The sequence below is a fragment of the Mus caroli genome, chromosome 12 (assembly GCF_900094665.2).
Source record: "Mus caroli chromosome 12, CAROLI_EIJ_v1.1, whole genome shotgun sequence".
Classification (NCBI taxonomy): Eukaryota; Metazoa; Chordata; class Mammalia; order Rodentia; family Muridae; genus Mus; species Mus caroli.
The window spans coordinates 76822468-76841872 of NC_034581.1; the positions used below are offsets into that span (position 1 = coordinate 76822468).

Consider the following 19405-nt stretch of genomic DNA (forward strand, 5'->3'; position numbering starts at 1 on the left):
TTCTTCTTTCATAGAACAGTCCAGAAGCTTTCCCACATAAAATCATTTGAGATCTATCAGTGTTCCACGTGATAGACCGGTGGGATGTGCAGCGGTCTGTGTTGAATCCAAAATGCAGCAGAAGCAAAAGATTGTAAGTTCAGCATACTGCCATCACGAGGTCCCTTGGCATCCGTGCTGGCTTAGTTACAGTCTCCATTACTGTAACAAACACTGTGACAGGAGTAACTTAGGGATAAAAGGGTTTTTTACATCTTATACTCAAAGGTCACAATTTGTCACTGATGGAAGTCAAGGCAGGGGAGGCAGAGGTTAAGACAGAGGCCTCAGAGGAGTGCTGCCAGCTAGCTTGCTCCCTATGGCTCACTCAGCCTGCTTTTCTCTCTCTCTCTCTCTCTCTCTCTCTCTCTCTCTCTCTCTCTCTCTCTCTCATATGTTTGTATTTTGTTTTCAAGACAGAGTTTTTGTGTATACCTCTGGCTGTCCTAGAACTCACTCTGTAGACCAGGCTGTAGCTCCTGGTTCTGGGTTCAAAGGCATATGACACCACTGCCTGGCTCAGCCTGCGCTCCTATACCACCAGGACCACGTACCCAGGGGCGGCCCCATCATCTGGTAGAGGCATTTTCTCAATTGAGGTCCCTGTTTACATTTAACTCTTGTTTATATCAAGTTGACAAAAGACTAGCCAAGGTAAGGGCTTAAGGAATATAGGGCTCCTTATTTCTAAGAGGGACTTTTAGGATTCTAGAGTGGCTTCCTGCATGTGTCTGAACCTGCGCCTGTCTTACCCCACCTAAGGGAAAGTACGTCTCCCTAGGGGAGGGCCCAAGTCCCCAGGAGAAAACTTACTTCTTTGGGTTGTGGGGGTAGAAGGGACAGGATGGGGCTGAGGTTTGGGGGATATTGAACCCTACTCACTGCCCCTTCTGGCTTCAAGTTGCGTGGGATGTTCTCTGAGACCCCTGCTAGAATCTCAGATTCTAGGATATTTTGTGAAGTCTCATAGCTATGTTTTCGGGCTATTAGAATGTCCTCTCCAGTTTGAAATGTATGGTAGTCTTCTATTGCAAAACATTGTCAAGTTTCTTACCCTGGAGTTCCCAGTTTTTAAGTTTAACTTCAAGCAAGCCCATCCTCTTGCCAGTTACACTTGGTGCACATGGACGCCCTTGATTCAGAACCTTGAGTTTTCCTTACAGTGGTTTGAGTCCCTATTATCTGCCTCAGAAAGTTGTGCTGAGCTGTGGAGAAGCCACCTCTCTTGAGACACAAGCCTGCCTGCTGCCTTGGGTCCATCACAGTTCTTTTTGGATAAATGCTCATTTACTGCTGTCAGAAGCCCACTTTGTGGTTTTCAGAACCACAGGCCATTTTTTTTTTTTTAATTTACAGGACTGATTGTTTTCTTTTAATGCTTAAGGACACAATCTGTGTAATAATAACATATTGGTGTTTGAGATTACTACGACATTGTCAACTGGATAGGGTTCTTTGTACATTGCACCATTTGAAATCTGAGCCATTCAGTTTGAATGTGGGAATTTTATGCTTCCCAGGGGTCCTTCTGATTGTGTAATTTTATAGTGTTTGTGAACTTTTTAGTTAACAAAATTAATAACAAGATAATTTAACAGTAATAGGTAACATGATACAACTGATGTTTGGGCATCGGGTTTATCTAGAGTTCAAGAATGGGAATGGAGTAGAATCTCACTCGTGTAGCTGCATTGCTGAGTATAAGCACCCTGTGGGATCAGGTGTAACTGCCTGGATCTGAGTTAATGTGCTCAGAACCTAACCACTTCAAGGGCTTTGGATAAGCAGCAGTCATCTTAATATATGAAAGAGTTTTCCATTCTACTGAATAAATCAAATGCTCTCAAGCCTTCACTGCCTGGTGTGAGGTATCACTGGCCATGAGTGCACTGTCACCCTCACCCTGGGTCACAGCCGCTTGAGCTGACCCAAGGATCTTTGTGTCACAGAACATGGAGCTTTCCTGGGCTGAGGCCGTGCTGCCATCCATGCTCTCAAAGCCACTGAGTACTACTGAGCCTGAGCTTAGTTGTTAACATTTGCCACTCCCTCTTCAAACCCTTTCCTTGTTGCTAAGTTTTTGATGTGTTGTGTGTCCCCAGCTCCAAAAGGTCCATATGCAAGGGGTTGGTCAGGCGGTGCTGTTGGGAGATGCCATGAACATTTAATATGTGAGACCCAATGAGAAGTCTGCAGGTCACTGGGGAACAACGTCAAAGAGGGTACCTCCCTGTTTCTACTTTTTGTTTTGTGGCTTAGAATGTGAGCATATTCTCCAGTGTACACCCTGCCATCCTGTACCAAGAGACTTAGAAAAATAATGGGTTCAGTAGTAGAATTTTGAACCCCAGAACTGTGAACTCAAGGTTTTTCTTTGTAAGTAACGTGGTTTTTGTGCTTTTTGTAGTAATCAAAGCTAATGAGTACACTCAACTTCCTAAACCCGAATTTTTGTTGCTTTTAATCACTCTTTCTGCTTAAATCTGCCCTCATGCCTGACCTACTTCAAGATAATCCCCATCTTCTCTTGAGTACTGAAAGAGGAAGGGAGAGAGAGAGTTGTGTGAGGGAGAGAGTGAGTGTGTTTGTGAGAGAAGAGCTACAGCTCACCTGTGGAAGTCAGAGGACAGTTTTTTAGAGTCAGTTTTCTCCTTCCACCTGAGAATTAAAGTCATAGGACATAGGAGAATTAAAGTCATAGGACATAGGAGAATTAAAGTCATAGGACAGGAAGCACCTTTACCCATAAGCCATACCCTTCACCCTTCTACCCTGTTTTGAGCTGGAATCTCTCGCTGAGCCTGGATGTGGCTGTCTCAGCTGTAGTCTGTCTGACCAGCAAGCCCTGGGGATCCTCTGTCTCTGCTCCCCTACAAAGAAGATGGCAAGCACTCCTTGCTACACCTAACTTTATGTGGGTGCTGGGGATGGAGCCTCATGTTTGTGTGGCAGACATTACTGACCAAGCCACCATCTATGCAGCCCTGCATCTGCAATTGTTTTTAAGCTTCTTCCTTCTTGGCTTGAGAGTTCATACTTTTAAAAAGTCTAAATTATTCCCAGAAAGAAGCCTCCAATTCTGAGGCGCAGCCTCCTGCTAGCAGGGTCATGTGATAAAAATGGAGACATGCCTGGAACCAAGCCTTTCCTGATACTCATAGTTCTGCACAGTCAAGAGCAAGTCTGGCTCCCCAGCTTGGTTGGTAACATCCCTGAAAGTCAGATGAGCCTTGTCTTACACACACACACACACACACACACACACACACACACAGAGAGAGAGTCACTCCCACCACTGTTCCTGAAAGTGTCACATCTGCCTCAGTAACACTCAGGCCCAGCCTGGTCCCTTTCCACTCTTCACAGCTCAGCTCCCATGCATTTTCTGAAAAGTCATTTTCAATTTCTCCAAAACTTTCTTTCCCTGTTTCTGCCTTAATTCCCCCTCTGGGAATGTTGAGGTCATCAGATTTGCTCACAGAATTTGTTATATTTTATCTTAATCCTATTTGCCCAAGGTTCTGATTTAGCCTGCCTTGTTCATCATTATATTCTAAGAACCAGCGAACACTGGGACACTATTGGGTTCCTGTGAATAATGCAACTTGCACTAATTTGGAAGAAAATGAAAAGGTCTTTTTGTAAAAACAATTGATAAATGCCTTTGGTATGCTAAGCATTAAAGCTGGATTTTAATAGATCTGCTTTCACTTCTGTGTGGTGCTGTTTAGCAGGCTCTTATTTTAAAATATATCCTGATAAAACTTGTCTAAATTAATCCCACATGAAATACAAGTTCTTGGTTGAATCTTTTATATGACTGAACCTGAGTTCAGGTGTTAGGTTTATCTTCAAGAGAAAGCAGAAAAGCAGAGGGTAGAGCGTGCCACAGAAGCACGGGGCCCAGACTCCTCCTCTGTGTCCTCCGTGGGAGCCAGGTGCTGGCATCTGCTGTGGGGCTAGAGTTCCTAAGACTTGCATCTCCACATTGGTAAATGATAGTCCAAGGGTGGCTGCTAGCCAGGCATGCAGAAGGTGGCACAGCAGTATGGGCTTGGCAAGTCTCCCAGCCCACTTGGATGTGCTCACTCCAGGATAGCCCAGGGAGTGATAGGCAAGTGCTCCCGGGTGGTGCCAGGCCCCGGCTCTGAACTGCCAGAAGCCCTTCCTCCATCCAGCCTGTGTTCTCTACCTAGCCTTAGAAAACCTTACCACAGAAGCCTCCTCTCTGCCCAGCCACCCTTGTTAGCAGATACTCTGCCTGGAAATTAGGGCACCAGGGGTGCAGGCTGTACCCCTCGGTAACCACGTGTTGGGGCTGGTTTGTTTTCAGGAACATTGTGTAGTACTGAGTGACAGTGTCCTGGTTAATTCAAGTTGTCCACTGTTCTGAAAACAGCCCTGATGGCCAGTGTACCAGCAGAAGTCATGGAAATACTACAGAATCCATCTGCAAATTAAATGGGCCTTAAAGCTGATCTTGTCAGTTGGATTTGGGGACGAGCTGTCAGGTAGCATGTGCCTTCAGTGCCCAGCCTAACATGCCATGTGAAGGTCAACTTCTCCCCCCTTACACGTGTACATGGCCCTTCAGACTTTCATCAACCTGGCTTTTTAAAGTCCCATGTCAAGTGCATTTCTTCATCTTGCTTCCCTCTGAACTGTCACGTGTTCCTTGGGTACCTCTTAAGTATTGAGGTCATCTGCCCCAGCTTTAGTCTTCTTACTCAAGCCTCTCATCAGCCCAGTTGGTTGTATTTAATCCTCTCTGTGGGTAAAGGCACATGGTGACTGGGAGATGGGTTTTTTGCAAAATCATGGCCAGTTAGTGGTGAAGCTGAGATTAGCATTGACCCATCTAACTCTAGAGCCTACTTCTCAGCCAGCATGCTGCACAAATATATAGCCACTCAATTAAAAATTAGTGAAATGAATTCCTGTTCATGGAATAAATGGGTTCCAGTCACACTCACCAAAGTCAAAGTCAGCTTTATTACACAGGCCTCACACTTGAAACCAAGTCCAGGTTCTGGTATCATCTTTGGAGCACTGTCTTTGGAAATTTGTAATACTGTTTGAACAGGGAAACTTACGTTTTCATTATGTGCTAGGTCCCACAAGTTAAGTGACTGGTCCTGTCTACAATTATCTCGGTTTTTCTTTTCCCTCCTCTGGAATCACCCTTAGATAAAAATTGATTCTTGTCAAGAGGCTCCCGTGGTGTACAGCAGACTGTGAATGCTCGCAGCTGTGTCTGAGCATTCTGCCTTGTTTGGAAATGAACCTTGTAGGAGGCTCATGAAAGGAAGATTTCCAGCCCCTGGCTGAACAGCTGATGGGCTGACATTGAGGCCAGCCGCAGCTCTTCCCCCAGTACACAGTAGGAAAGCATGAAAGACAGGGATTTTGGTTGATTGAATGTGAGCACAGCCTGTGTAGAAGCTACTGGGTGGAACGGTCATCATTCTATATAACCTTTGAATTGCTTCAGAGAAAGTTCTTTTTACATCATTCTGGAAGAATCTTGGTTGGTATATATACTGATAAGGACAGATAACTTGGTCCTGTTCCCTGAGTGGATTGAGTTTTAATTGCTAAGTTGTGGCAAAATGCTGTGCTTAATTATGGACTGGGGTATCTAATTTGTCAGTCACGCTGCTATTTGAAACCCTTTCAATTGTTTTTACCATTGGTCCTTGCTTGCACTTGGGTGGCAGAGGGCCTTGTCTCTGTGGATATATCTAGGCAGCACTGTCACTTTGGAACTAAAAGAAGGAAATAGAAGTATAATTAATCCTAAATACTCAGGAAACTATGTTTCCACTAACCACTTGGGCATTGAGAAGCCCTTTTTTGATGGATTGGTAAGTTGTAATCAGTGGCTGTCTGGAACAGTAGGTTTTAAGATTCACTTCAGTACACACTGGCTGCGGGTCTGTGGGTTAATCATGGAAAATGCAGGGCATGGATTATGTTATTACATACCTGGGATTAGGTTTGGTAATTTTCTTTTGTATAATTTAATCCTTTGAAAATTTTACACAGTATATTTGATCATAGTCTTCCTTCTCCAACCCATAGCTCCTCCCAAATTCCCTCCCTTCAATTTCGTGTCTTTCTTTTTCCTTAACCCATCAAGTCCAGTTGATGCTGCCCACACACTGAATATGAGACATTCCACTGGAGTGTGGTGTACCTACCAGGGACCACACTCTTAAAGAAAAATGATTCTCCCACTCTCAGAAGCCATCAACTATTTCTGTTTCTCCAGTGTCTTGATTACCTTTCCCTTGCTGTAAAGAAACACTGTATCCAAGGCATCTTATATAAGAAAGCATTTGATTAGAGGCTTGCGTATAGTTTCAAGGCAGAGAGCATGGCAGCAGAGTGGGCAGGAATGCACAGGGGTAAAAGCTGAGATCTTATCCACAAGCAGGAGGCAGAGAAAAAGAGAGGGGGGAGGGAGGGAGAGAGAGAGAAAGAACGAGAACACTAACTGGTAAAAGACATGAGCTTTGAAACCTCAAAGCTCACTTATAATGACATCTCTTGTCCAAAAAGACTTACTAACCCTTACCAAGCAGTCAAACATGAGCCTCATTCAAACTAACATACTCAAGGGTAGGAGCGTATGAATTTCTTCTCCCTCCATGCTAGAGTATTTTCCTGGCTTGATCATGTGCAGGTCTTATACAGGCAAACACAGGTACTGTGAGTTCTTGAGCACAGCTATCCTGCTAAATCCAAAAGACAGTGCTCCCCTCTGCTCCTCCCTGACCTCTTTCTACTCCATTTTCTGCATTGGTCCCTGAGCTTTGGGAGCGAGTTTGATGTTCTCCTTGTGGCTAAACACTCCATAGTCATTGTGTGGAGTTCCCTTTGACCAATTATGAGTTTCTGTGTTAACCACTGCTTGCAACACAGAGAAACTTCTCTGATGAGTTCTGACAGCTGCACTGCTCTAAAGGTGAACAGATAGAAATTTAGAGGGTAGTTTGATACTGTGTCCAATTAACTAACAAAACAACAGCAAGTTCATCCATGGGTTCTTAGATGGATTATAGTACCAGGCATACGTTTCCTCCTGTAGAACAGGTCTTAAATCCAGTCAGAGAGTTGTTGGTTACTCCCATAACATTTGTGCCATTATTACACCCAGGTACATATCTTGCATCACTGGTTATTATTGTACTCCACAGACTTTATAGCTGATAAGACTATTGGTAGATTTTTCTGCAGCAAGTGAGAGACCCTACCTCAAAATAAGTAAGTATTGGGAAAATACTTCAGGAACAACACCAAATGTTATATTCCAGCCTTTACACACACACACACACACACACACACACTCCAATTATTGTTTATTTTCTATGGGATTGATGGGTTTCATAGCATTTGTAAGTTATTTAATCTTCATTCTCTAAACCTGTGTGACCATTAATATTCAATGTTTTGGTCCCTTTAAAATATAGCAAAGCAGGAAGAGCTGGGTTATTTTAGAGGAAAAAGCAAGTTACTGTGCACAGTAGTCCCTAAGCAGATAGCCTAGGGTGTGGGCTCAGCACAAGTCAGGGAACTCAGCGTGCTGAAAGCCAGTGAGAAGAAACTGCTACCCTTCCCAAGTGACACAATGCCCAGCAACAGCTAGCTTCCAGCTCTGCAGAACTAAACTGCCAGCATGTAGGCCGTCACACCTTCTGCTCCTGAGGAGGCCTGATGGCATCAGTCACAGTATTGGAAACAGCAGAGCTGTATGTCACGGGGGTAAAACTGGTTCTAAATTTTCTTTGCCCAGAACATCATGTATTTGGGGATGTAAACACACTGGGGTGGCTCCCCAGTTGCCCTGTGTGTGTCCTCATGTGTGGACACTCAGAAGACAAAGCCCCTATTGAGTTACATAAAGGCACAGGAGGGGTGGGATGAGAGCCAGCCTCTGGAAAGGCCGCTTTTCATTCGGGGCTAACTGCAGTAACCAAGTGGATTTTCTGATACATTTGCCAAGTGACAGAGCTGATGTTGAGAAGGAGCGGGAGGTGTTTTAATGTTTGTTTTGCAGAACAGGCTACAGGACAAAAGTTCTAAAGCCAAAGATAAAGTTGTGTTTACTTTGCCCAAGGAGCCATGTGACTAAACATTTTACCATACCCACCTCACGACTCAGCTGCCTGCATGTCCCATTGGCTCCAGCTGGCTCATAGTCTACTTCCATCCCAACCTTCCCTCTTTTCTATAGTATTTCTTCCTCTTTGCAGTGACAGGATCAAAGCTGTACAAAATGGAACCACATCTGCAGTCTGTCAGTGTTCGTTATACATGGAAGACAGACTCTGGGTCAGAAAGGCATCGAGTGGCATCATGTGGCCTTGAGTCTGTGTTGTTCCCTAGTTCTAACTCAGTTTTGTTTGTAGCTTGCACTTCCCACTGCTCCTTCACTGCAGTCCTGGTTATATCTGAGTGGATTGTGAGAATCGCAGAGAAGCCTGAGTAGACGAAAGTATAGGGACATCCAACTTTGGTGCCCAGATATTGGTGATTACTCTCCTGTCAAACACAGTAGTACTAGGGGCTGGAGAGAGGACTCAGTGGTTAAGAGCACTAGATGCTCTTTCAGAGAACCTGGTTTGGTTCCCAGCACCCACATGGCATCTCACAATGGTCTGTAACTCTAGTTCCAGGGGATCTGACACCCTCTTCAGCTTTCTATGGCCACCACATGCACAGGGTTCATGGATATATACACAGGTGAAGCACCCATACTCACAAAATAAAATAAAAGTGCATCTTAATATAAAATGTGCCCCAGATATAGTTGAACTAGGTTCCTCTAATCAGTCAACACTACAGCTGCCCCCAGACACACCCTGGGCCCTGCCATGATCATTGAAGTCTGAGTGGCTGGGAGCAAGTCTTACTAGCAAGTGGAGAACACAGAGCAAGTGTCTGAGGGACACTGGTGAGGGTGGTGCTCTCACCCTGCATGTATATGGAAAACCCTGTGGTGACTAGACATTAACTAGCAAAAGCATGGCTTACAATGGTGGTGGAAGATTCTTAGAGGTGGCCTGCTGTGGCTTCCCATCACAGTCTCCAGAGTAGCCTTGATAATTCTCTTGCCATGTGTGGCCATAATGTTTTGTGTTATATCTTAGCCCCTGTAACACCATTCCTGTTTCAACAGTTAACAAAGCACACTGATTTGGTTATATTTGCTTTTAGCAAATTATAAATTCTAAAAACCAAGACTTTTCAGCTCTTCTAGATCTTCCACAGGAAGGAACCCTGGCTAAGGTAGGTGTTAGGGATGGGAAGTAGTTTACCAGTTAGTAGTATTAGCTTCTCTTACAGAAGACCTAGGTTCAGTTCTCAGCAACCATATTGGGCAGCTCACAATCTCGGTTGCTGTCCAACACCTTTTTTTGGCCTCTACAGGTGCCAGGCATAAGAGTGATATTCATGTATATACAGCCAAAGCATTCATACATGTAACATGAAGATAAATAGGATCAGTCCTGTGCTGTTGAGACAGAGTCTCGTGGAGAAATAGGTACAAGTGAGATAGTCTATTCTTTGTGATGTGGTGTGATATTACATGGAATAGACTGCTATAGGATTTGAAGAGGTTCTGCTCTGTGCATTCAGATACAGTATTGGAGAATTGGGGATTAATAGGAAGAAAGGAAGGCATTCTAGGTAGGCTGTGGATGAATGGAAAGTATGGATACAGTGGTACTCTGAATCTTAGTCAGCCTATCCAGAATATAAGATATGGGGAGCAATTAAGGGAGCATGGGTGTGAGAATGGAATCAGGTTGGATGATGCAACGCCTTGAAGAAGGTGACAGGGTGTTTCAGGAAATATAAAAAAGAATGTCAAGTTCCCACACTACTGCCAGCAGCTCTTGGCCTCGGTGGGCTAGCGGCCTGTTCTTATCTTGTGAAGTCTCTCTGGCCCGGAGCTCCCAAAAACGTTTCCACCTAGCTTGCAAGGTTCTTACTGGTGGGTCACTACCATGCCAGCTCAGTGCTTCAAACCTCCCACAGCCTTTGTGGTGCACATCTGGCAAACCCACGCTCTGCTGTCATACCTTTCTCTCTTGAACCCAGTCAAGCCGCTGCAAGAATGAAAACACCACACAAATTTATTTCAGAAACGACGGTAACTCAGTCTTGCTGGGAACAACAGCTAAAATCCTAATCTTGTAAGCCTTATTAAATCTAAATCCAACGGTGGCAAATCCTGACAGATCCACCATTGAAACCGGGAGACTCTAGTGGGTACATCTTGTTCTCACTCAATCCCTCTCCAAAAAGCTCTAACTCTCTCCTGCTTCCGCTCTTCCTCCATACAACCTGGAAGTCCCGCCTACTCCCCCAGTGATTGGCTCCTTTATTCATTAGGGGGTGGTTCACAAGAAGTCACCTGAGTAGGTGACTCATTCCTCACAACCCCTCCCAGCAGAGCGGAATTGGCATCAAAATACAAGCAAACCCAGGGCTGTCCACAACAACAGGGTTTGGTGATGTCGTATGGACAAAGGCAGACTTTAGAGAAGCCTCTAGCACTGGTTGGCATTGTGGAAGAACATCGGTAGGAGCTATTGGAGGGGTGGGCTGGAGAGAGCCTGGAAGTCAGGAGACCGTTGGGTGGAAGAGATCAGAGGGCAGTCATGGTGGAGCCCATGACGTCAAGCCATACTTTCAAAACCACTACCTACGGTGCCAGGACACATTTTGTGTGTAGTCCACAAATGTGCACATGCACATCAGGACAATTAACTCTGACAGTTAGGAGGCAAAGGAAGCATGGCTTCCGTGCTTGACCTGTTAGAACAAACAGAGGAGGGACCCGTTCCATTCACAGCACACGGAGGAAAGCTGTTAGATTTCAAGAGGCTTGATTTGAATTGCTGAGTCTTCTCAAGTCTCCTCACCGATTAAGGAACAGTATCTAGGAGACAGCCAGAGAGAACTCTCATCTGCCTCATAGGTCAATGCAGAGCTAGACTCTGAGCAGCTCTCCTTACCTCCTTCTCTCCCTAGGAAAGCTTCCTGGACTGGGTCTCTGAGCCTTACTGCCACCTGCTGAGCCAAACACCTCCCATCTGTACACTCACTGGAGGAATGGCTTCCGTCCAGCCAGCCAGGCTCTGGCCCAGGGTTTCCACTCTGCTTGGAACCAAAGATGACTTCACATTAGAAGTCTGTAGACCATGCCAAACCCATACAGACTGTCAGTCAGTGGAAGGGCTCCTTGCCTTCTCTGTGGACAGCAGCTCATAGAAAATGCAGTAGACTGGGCCAAGCAATCTGGCCTATTGTGGCTTAGGGTGAATGACTTAGACCCCAGTTCTTCTGCTATCACGTGGAAGCAGCCTGCCCTAGTGGGAGGCCAGGCATCTGCAGGCAGCATTTGAAATAAAGTTGCTTTGTTATTAAGTCTGCTCAAGTTGTCAACACTTACAGATATCCCTGTGGCTGCCTGCCCCACTGCCGACTAGAATAAATAGGGTCGGGGAAGAATGTGTCTGTCCTGCCCACAGAACTCCAGCCTCGGCCTTGAGAGTCAGCTGAGCAATATGCTGAGGCCCAGACACAACACATCTCTACTGAGAAGTTATCTAAATGTATCATTTTAATCAAATCCAACATGTGCAATTACAGAAATTTTTTAAATGTGTTTTTAGTGTGATGCTGCTATCAACCAAAATTATAAAAACTAATTGTCAGAGCCTGACTATTGCAAACTGAGTAATGAGATAGAAAACAAAGAAGCACATGGGGACTGTGCTCTCACAGTGAGAACCTGGAATCAACTGGTTATCCAGTTGTCACTGGCATCCACTTACCCTCCCCCACCCCCCACCCCCAGCCTGGCGACTGCACAGTATTTCACTGATTGAATCCTGGCAGCTTTTTTTTTTTGAATCATCTATATATTTTCCAGGTCTTTTCCCCCTGTAATTTTTGAGGGGTTCTCACTCTTGGAGGCAGTTTTCCAGCTTTTCCTATAGGGGCAATGTTGGAGGAGGTTTCTCTTGTGGGCTTCCAGCTGACTTCACTTCCACTCTCTATGGGGCCTCTGCTTTTGTGGTGTTTACATGATATCTTCTGCTGTGCCTTGGGGTTTTTCTCCCTGAGTTATTGACTTCCTATCTTCACTTCATATACTTGCAGGCTGTCTCCTGGTTCGGACATCTATGTGACAGTCTCATCCATGGCTTTGGCGAGATCTCAGTGCCGTAACTCTCCCAGCAACTTGTCTTCGTCCAGTGACACTGGCTCTGGGGGTGGCACCTACAGACAAAAGTCCATGCCCGAAGGGTAGGTATGGCAAGGAGTCCATCTTCAGTATCCTCTGTGTTCAGACAGGCCGCACAGAACTGCATGAAACCAGCAGAGAAGAGGTGGCCAGCCCTCCAGATAGAAGACTGTCCCAGCGTCTAGGTCAGACCACTGAAGAACATGATCAGTCTCAGACCTGTGTGGCAGCAAAGTCAGATAGCATCAGTTCCTCCATCACACGGACCAGTCAGTGCCACCAGAAGAATTTTGTCATGTATTTCCTCCAAAGTAAACGCAGCAGAATACTCCTTGCAGTGGAGTTCGGGTTGCTGCTGATACAGAGAAAATGATAACCACGCCCAGAGCTTAACGTTGTCTTGTAAGAGGCCTGTGTTTTGTTGATTTGTTTTCTGTTGTTGGGTTTTTCCAGACAGAGTTTCTCTGTGTAGCTGTCCTGGAACTCTTTCGGTAGATGAGGCTGGCCTTGAACTTATAGGGATCCTCCTGCCTCTGCCTCCCGAGGTCTGGGATTAAAGGCTTGGGCTACCATTACCCAGCAGTTTGTTTTGTTTTGTTTTGTTTTGTTTTGTTTTGTTTTGTTTTGTTTTATTTCAATCCTCCTTGACACTAAATTCCCAGAAGGAACTGTTTGTTTCTGACAAAGCTTATAGAACAGGCTGGCTGTGGTTCTTGCCTAGTTTGCACAAGGCCCTAGGTTTTGTCTGTAGCACCACTAGAAAACAGAACAAAACTTTCAAAGTTCAAAGGAAGGGAAATGCACAAAGTTTAAAGGCCACTGAAGGCTGAGGGTACTGGAGTGTCTGAGGCTTGGAAGCCCAGCATGCCACACATAAACTGCCTTTGCTCAGAATAAGAAAACCAAACTATGAGTGCTGCTTGCCCTGAGAAAGAACTTGAACCATTCAAAAACCAAATGGTTTTATTCCACATTTTTCTAAGGACTATGTTTAACATATAGGCATGGGATTTGGTTACTTTTCTGAGAATTCACCATGCAAGCAATTCATTAGCAAGCTTAATGTCCTCATAGTGGATATTTATTTACGACGACCAGGATTTCTGTTGGATCTTTTTAAAAAGGTTTGTTTATTTGTATGTACATGAGTATTCTGCTCACATATATGTATATGCACCGTGTGTGTGTGTGTGTGTGTGTGTGTATGTGTTTGTGTTACCCTTAGGGATGAAGAGGGTATTAGATCCCTGGAACTACAGTTATGGATGGATATGAGCTACTATATATGAGTCCCAGAACTCAAACTCACTAACTATTGAATATGCTTTTGTTGTGTGTATACGTGTGTGTGTGGGGGGGGGGGTGCTACATGTTTATGTTAACAGAAGGTAGGTGATAAAACCACTCCAGGATACTCCTCCTCCATGCTGTTGTCTCTGTCAATAGCCTGTCTGAAGGGCAACACATCTTACGTAACTGCATCAGTGATGACTCGAAAATAATTTTAGCTTTTCTTCATCAGTCCCTGCAGAGGTTTTTTTTTTGAGTCACTTATTTTATCATGCCACAAACCCAACTAATTATGTCTTACTTTAATTAGATTTTTTTATTGTATGATTTGCCTTAGAAATGAAGTAGTCAACATCTGTCCATCATTAGTATGGCCCTAAAATGTAAAGGAGTGAACCAAAAGGAAAAAGTTTTCCTGTCTGTGATAAGCTCTAAATGTCTATTAACAAATTGAATGGAGACATTAGTGTGATTGATGATAAAAACTATGAGGCCCATGCCTGAGTGCTCCTTTTTTGTTAACAAGACAGTGATTATTCCTGTGGGCATGTAGTAGCAAGTCCTTGTACCCTAGGTGGTATTAGGGGGGCCTGTGATCTCTAGTGAGCTCATCTTCGATTGCATACGACACCACACAATGCTTTTTGTACCTGGAAATGGTCTTTAAAAAAATGAAGTTGCTGATGCAGTGCCATCTTCTGTACGCCAAAGCCACTTCAGTGGTGTTAGCTTGCATTGTTTTGTGTTGTTATTGTTGTTTGGTTTTTCAAGACACAGTTTCTGTGTAGCCCTGGTTGGCTTCAAACTCAGGGGTCTTCCTGTCTCTGCCTTTCAAGGGCAAGGATTAAGTGCAGGTGCCACTAACCTTGGCCTGCCAAAGCTGTGTTTATAAACATCCGTGAGGCAAGAGGTGATTTGGCTCACGCTCCAGTGTGTCTCACTGTTGCCCATCAATGACGGTTGACCCTGAAGTTTCCCTTACCAGTAAGAGCAGCAGAGTTCAAGTCGATGCTGAAGTGTCTGTGCTGTGCTGGGCACCTGTTAGTGTTAGGCACGCTCGACATCATAGCGATAACCAGCATACGGTTCTGTGGACAGCGTGCCATGTTGGTACCCTTCCTCACCCTCTGTGGGCCTTATGTCCGTACCTGTGTGGCATGAGCTTGTTCATTTCATGGTCCTAAAACATTGAAGCTAACTTAATTAGCTGGAGGGTAAAACTGAGACAGCGCTTGGAATCTATGTTTAGTTCTGCTGCTAGGTTACCAGTTCCAATTGAGCTTCATGTTTCCCCACTCCCAGGGGTCCTACCCTTCCCAGGAGAGCTCTTACAGGTCCTGGCCATGTGTCAGTCATCACAGGTAAGGCACAGACACAAGTTGATAGAGAATCAATAGAGGCCTGTGTTTCATAAGTTCTTTAGAAGTTCATTAGCTAGTAACCATGAGAAATGTGGTACATTTCCAAGTAAATACTTGAATTCTGCCCTCCGGCCCTTTCTGGTCTCAGAGGTCATATTGCTGATGTTCATATAGACATAGATTTCGTATGATTTAGTTAAACAAGTGTTAACTGTTTTTTCAAGGGGAAAATCAAGCTGGCTCAGTGGACACTATTTTACTTGCCAGCTTACCTTCTTCTGACTTTCCCTTCCCAACATCAATTTAAAATTCATACAGTTAGAAAGTGGCTTGCACATAATATAAGCAGTACTTGTCGTTTTCCAGACCACAGAGTACAGTGCTCAGAAAGTGATTGATCCCAGAGTAACTTAATGATTTAGTACATCATTGAATTAAGGGGAGCAGCCCCCACTCCCGAGATGTACTGTTAGAAAATGTGCAAGTGACTTAAAGTGGGTTGATAGTAAATGACAGTCTGAATTCGACTATGTGAGCCAGTTAACTTGGGTTTCTTACTTTCTGGGCCTTCTGCTGGCAAGCTCTGTGCCCTAGTTAACACTTGATTTTAATAATAAGCGTGCCTGCCTGAGTAGAGATATGTATCTGCGTGCACAGACGTGCAAGCAGAAACTGGTAATACCTGTCATCAGAATCAGGAGACTCTTCACCTTGTGGGTGAAGATTCTGATGTGTCTTGCTTTTGTTTGGGGGAACTACCACAGGTTTGGGGTGAGCCGAAGATCCCCAGCGTCCATCGACAGGCAGAACACCCAGTCAGATATTGGTGGCAGTGGAAAATCCACTCCCAGCTGGCAGAGAAGTGAGGACAGCCTTGCCGACCAGATGGGTGAGTGAGGGATTTGTATGAGGGTGCTGTCAGAACAAGGTGACCTTGATAGCATCAGAGCACAGTGTTAGAAGGACAGCCCCAGTTAGCAGGTGCGTGGGAATTCATCTTTGCTAGACTGTGTGCATATGAAAGCAACAGATAAGGCCAGGGTTCTCAGTGACTCCAAACTTCAGTCAGAATGACCCAGGGATTATGTTTGAAGACCAGTCTGAGGTCCCTGCTTGCTGGGGTGGGTGGGTTGGTTGGTTGGTTGGTTGGTTGGTTGGTTGGTTAGTTTTACCTTGTGCCTGGGAGGTTTAGTAGTCTTAATATTGAATTTTAAGGGAAAATAAATCACTGCACAAGGTGGGAAGAAAATGAATTTTTGTTTGGTCACATTTGTAGCTTGGTTAGACACTCTGTCCTGCCCGATGAATACTTTACAACAGCAGGCCCTCAGTGGGCCCTCAGTCACGTTCTTGGTGCATTGCCCTCTGAGGATGTGAGGAGAAACCCATCCACCTCCAGTGGCCATAAACATTGCTCGCCACAAGGGAATTTTGCCATGCAGAAATTACACTTGAACAGGCACATCAGAGATTTGATGTCAGCACAATTCGTACATCAAAGACTTGATTATGAACTGTCAGGTTGGGTTTTTTATCCTCTCATCCTGTACCTCCATCCCATAATCCTTTTCTCTTTCCCCTGGAAGTATTATCATCAATGTAGGATACAGGGCTGCACATTTTATGCCTGTAGGTTGATGCTTTTGTTCTGTGTGAGTGACTGTCCCAGGTAAATGTCTGAAGTTGAGGAAGAGAATAGTGATTCCTAGATCCTGAAGACATGCTTTGATACAGTCACTGCATCCCGCATGCCTTGTTCTTGAAGCCATCTCTCACCCCAGTCTTCTCCCACTTACCCCCTACTCAGAAAACCTGGGCATATTCTGTCTGCCTCCCTGCTCTGGCAGGATGGATGTCTTTATCCCATGTGTTGGTACTGTTAGCATCACATCTAAGCAGACTCTTCCTCAGCATTACCCTAGCAGCCATGGATCCTTGTGTTTCTACCTTACTGCCACAGTGGTGGCAAGTCACACGCCAGAAGCAGGCTGCCTGGTCCTCGGCAGGTCAGGAAGGGTGGTGAAGAAGTCCATAAATCCTGCTGTTAGCTCTAGGCTAGTCAGGGGAACACACTACCTCTTGTTGGGGGGACCTCATCTTGAATGCCAGCATGGTGCCCGAATAATGGAAGCAATCATTGGAAATAGACCAGCGACTGTGTGTCTGTTCTGTCGTGCTCAGCTTACAGTTAGAGAGTACCTCAGGCATGCAATTCTTTTGTCCTCAAGCACCATGAATTCACAGGTAAAATGTTCCCCCGGTGTCACGGTAAGTACTGTGTGATTTTATACCTGCCTGTGTAGGGAGTGGACACGGAGGTAGATTACCCTCACTGCAGTGAATGATTCCTGAGTTTCAAACTTTTGCTGCATTGTTTGTGGCCTTTGGTTTGGTGGCACTTGGCTATGCTAATGTGTGACATGTCACTAGCCACAAGCTTTATCCATCAGCTTCCTAGTTTCTGACATGCTGTCTTTTGTGTAGACTCCTAACAAGTTTGCTGCTGATGCGCAGTAAGCTCTTAGAGATATGTGTACCTGTTTAGTGCCTGCACTGTAACATCCTGTGCTGTGTTCCAGAGCCGACGTGCCATCTCCCAGCAGTATCTAAGGTACTGCCTGCTTTCCGAGAGAGCCCCAGTGGGAGATTGATGCGGCAGGATCCAGTGGTTCACCTGTCTCCAAACAAACAAGGCCATGTAAGTTCATCATAAGCCTAACAAAATCAATGATCTCCAGCAATGTCCTGTAATCCCTGTAGTGTGGAAATGGGGCCCACCCTCCATCCCCACTCTGTGGCAGCAGATATGCTACCCTATGCTTTGGTCAGATCAAGTATGTTACTTACATAATTCTGACTATCTCTTCTTACCTTCCAGCTACTGGAAAATTTCAATTATATTTCTACTTATTCTCTCTAACGCAGAAGAGGCACATTTAGGACTCAGAGACTGCCTGTGGCCGCAGCCCCAAGATGGCAGCTCAGGCACAGAGCTGGATGAGCTCTGCCACCTGCCCAGGGGTAACATGGTGAACACCTGTTACTCCAGCACTCAGCAGGCAGCGGGAGGAGTGTGCAACCTGGGCAGCACACTGAGACAGTGTCTAAAAAAATAGTTAAATAAAACAGTACTTGTTACCAAGAAAAGTTAGAGTTCCATTAATGAAGTGATGGAGTTGGTGCCTATTTAAAGTGTGAGTTTCACTTGGAGGAAAACAGCTGTCTTCCCTCCCTGGTCTTGGCCAGTAAAGGGCTCCTCTCCTTCCTCTACCAGCAGATGCACACAGAGCTTTCTCCTCATTGCTTGTCTCTAGTAAATAGCTAGGCTTCCTGTCTTCTTAATTTAAGTATCACCTCACAGACTAAGGCTGTATCTCCTTGCAGAGCATTTGTTCAGTATGTGTAAGGCTCTGAGTTCAGCTTTCAAACCATCTGTGCCCCAGAATTCTGTGCAGATTCCTTTTTTAAAAGCTGTTTCTTTAACGAATTCTATAAAATCAAACACACATCTCTATGGAGTTATCTCTCACATACCATAAAACTTACCCATTTCTTGTGTGACCCGGTGGTCTTTAATATATTCAAAGAGGCTCAGGATGACTCAGCAGGTACAGGTACTTGCCACCAAGCCTGATGACCTGGCAACCCAGGAACCTACATAACGGAAGGAGAGAGGCCACACCAGCAATTTGTCTTCTCACCTCCACACATATACCACTGAGGTGTATGATGCTCACAGAATGAATAAATAAATAAATAAATGTGATTCATAGTCATATACACATACCCAACGAGTTATACAGTCCACACCATGATCAATCTCAACATTTCATTATCCTGAAAGCCAGTGTCCTTTAGTCATCACCTCCAGTTTTCTGTCCCTTCCAAGACCCAGGGAACCACTACTCTACTCTGCCTGTGAGCATTGCCATTGCACGTGAATGAGAATCGTGAAGCCCAGCCTTCTGTGTCTAACTTCTTTTATTAAACACAGATTTAACATTCTTATCCAAGTTGGTGCTGCACCTGCAGTCCGTTCCTTTTCGTGACTGAATAGTATTCCATTGATGGATGGGAAAATGTAGCTCCTGTTTCTAGTCTATTCATGAGTTAGTAGCCACTGGGCTTGTGTCTACCTTTGTCTGTTATGATTGACACTGTTATAAACACTCATGCATCTTTTTTATGAATATACATTTTTATCTTTCTTGAGTCTGTACCAAGAATGGAATTGCAGCTGTTTCCCGTAGCTCCGCCCGTTTTCACACAGAATAATGTGCCCCTCTTTCGTCTGCCTGCAGTTTGTGTGGAGGTATTCTGTGTAAAGCCTTCACCATGCTTTGATCTCTGTTCCCCTGTAGCCAGTGACACTGGGCACCTTCCATGTGATCCTTGACTGTCTTCTTGGGCAGGATCCCTGCTCACAGATCATTCCATTTTTTTTTTTTTTTTT

At 45.0% G+C, this 19405-nt stretch overlaps 1 protein-coding gene across 6 annotated transcripts in view; it reads left to right on the top strand.

The window, feature by feature from the left end:
- The window catches only part of Sipa1l1 (signal induced proliferation associated 1 like 1), a 273590-nt gene that overhangs the window by 228534 nt on the left and 25651 nt on the right, over positions 1-19405 (top strand). For all 6 annotated transcript variants that reach the window (XM_029484702.1, XM_029484700.1, XM_029484698.1 and 3 more), the window contains 3 exons: positions 12217-12363; positions 15717-15841; positions 17532-17650. In XM_029484702.1, the coding sequence (XP_029340562.1) occupies positions 12217-12363; positions 15717-15841; positions 17532-17650 (391 nt within the window). The remainder of the gene's footprint in view (positions 1-12216; positions 12364-15716; positions 15842-17531; positions 17651-19405) is intronic.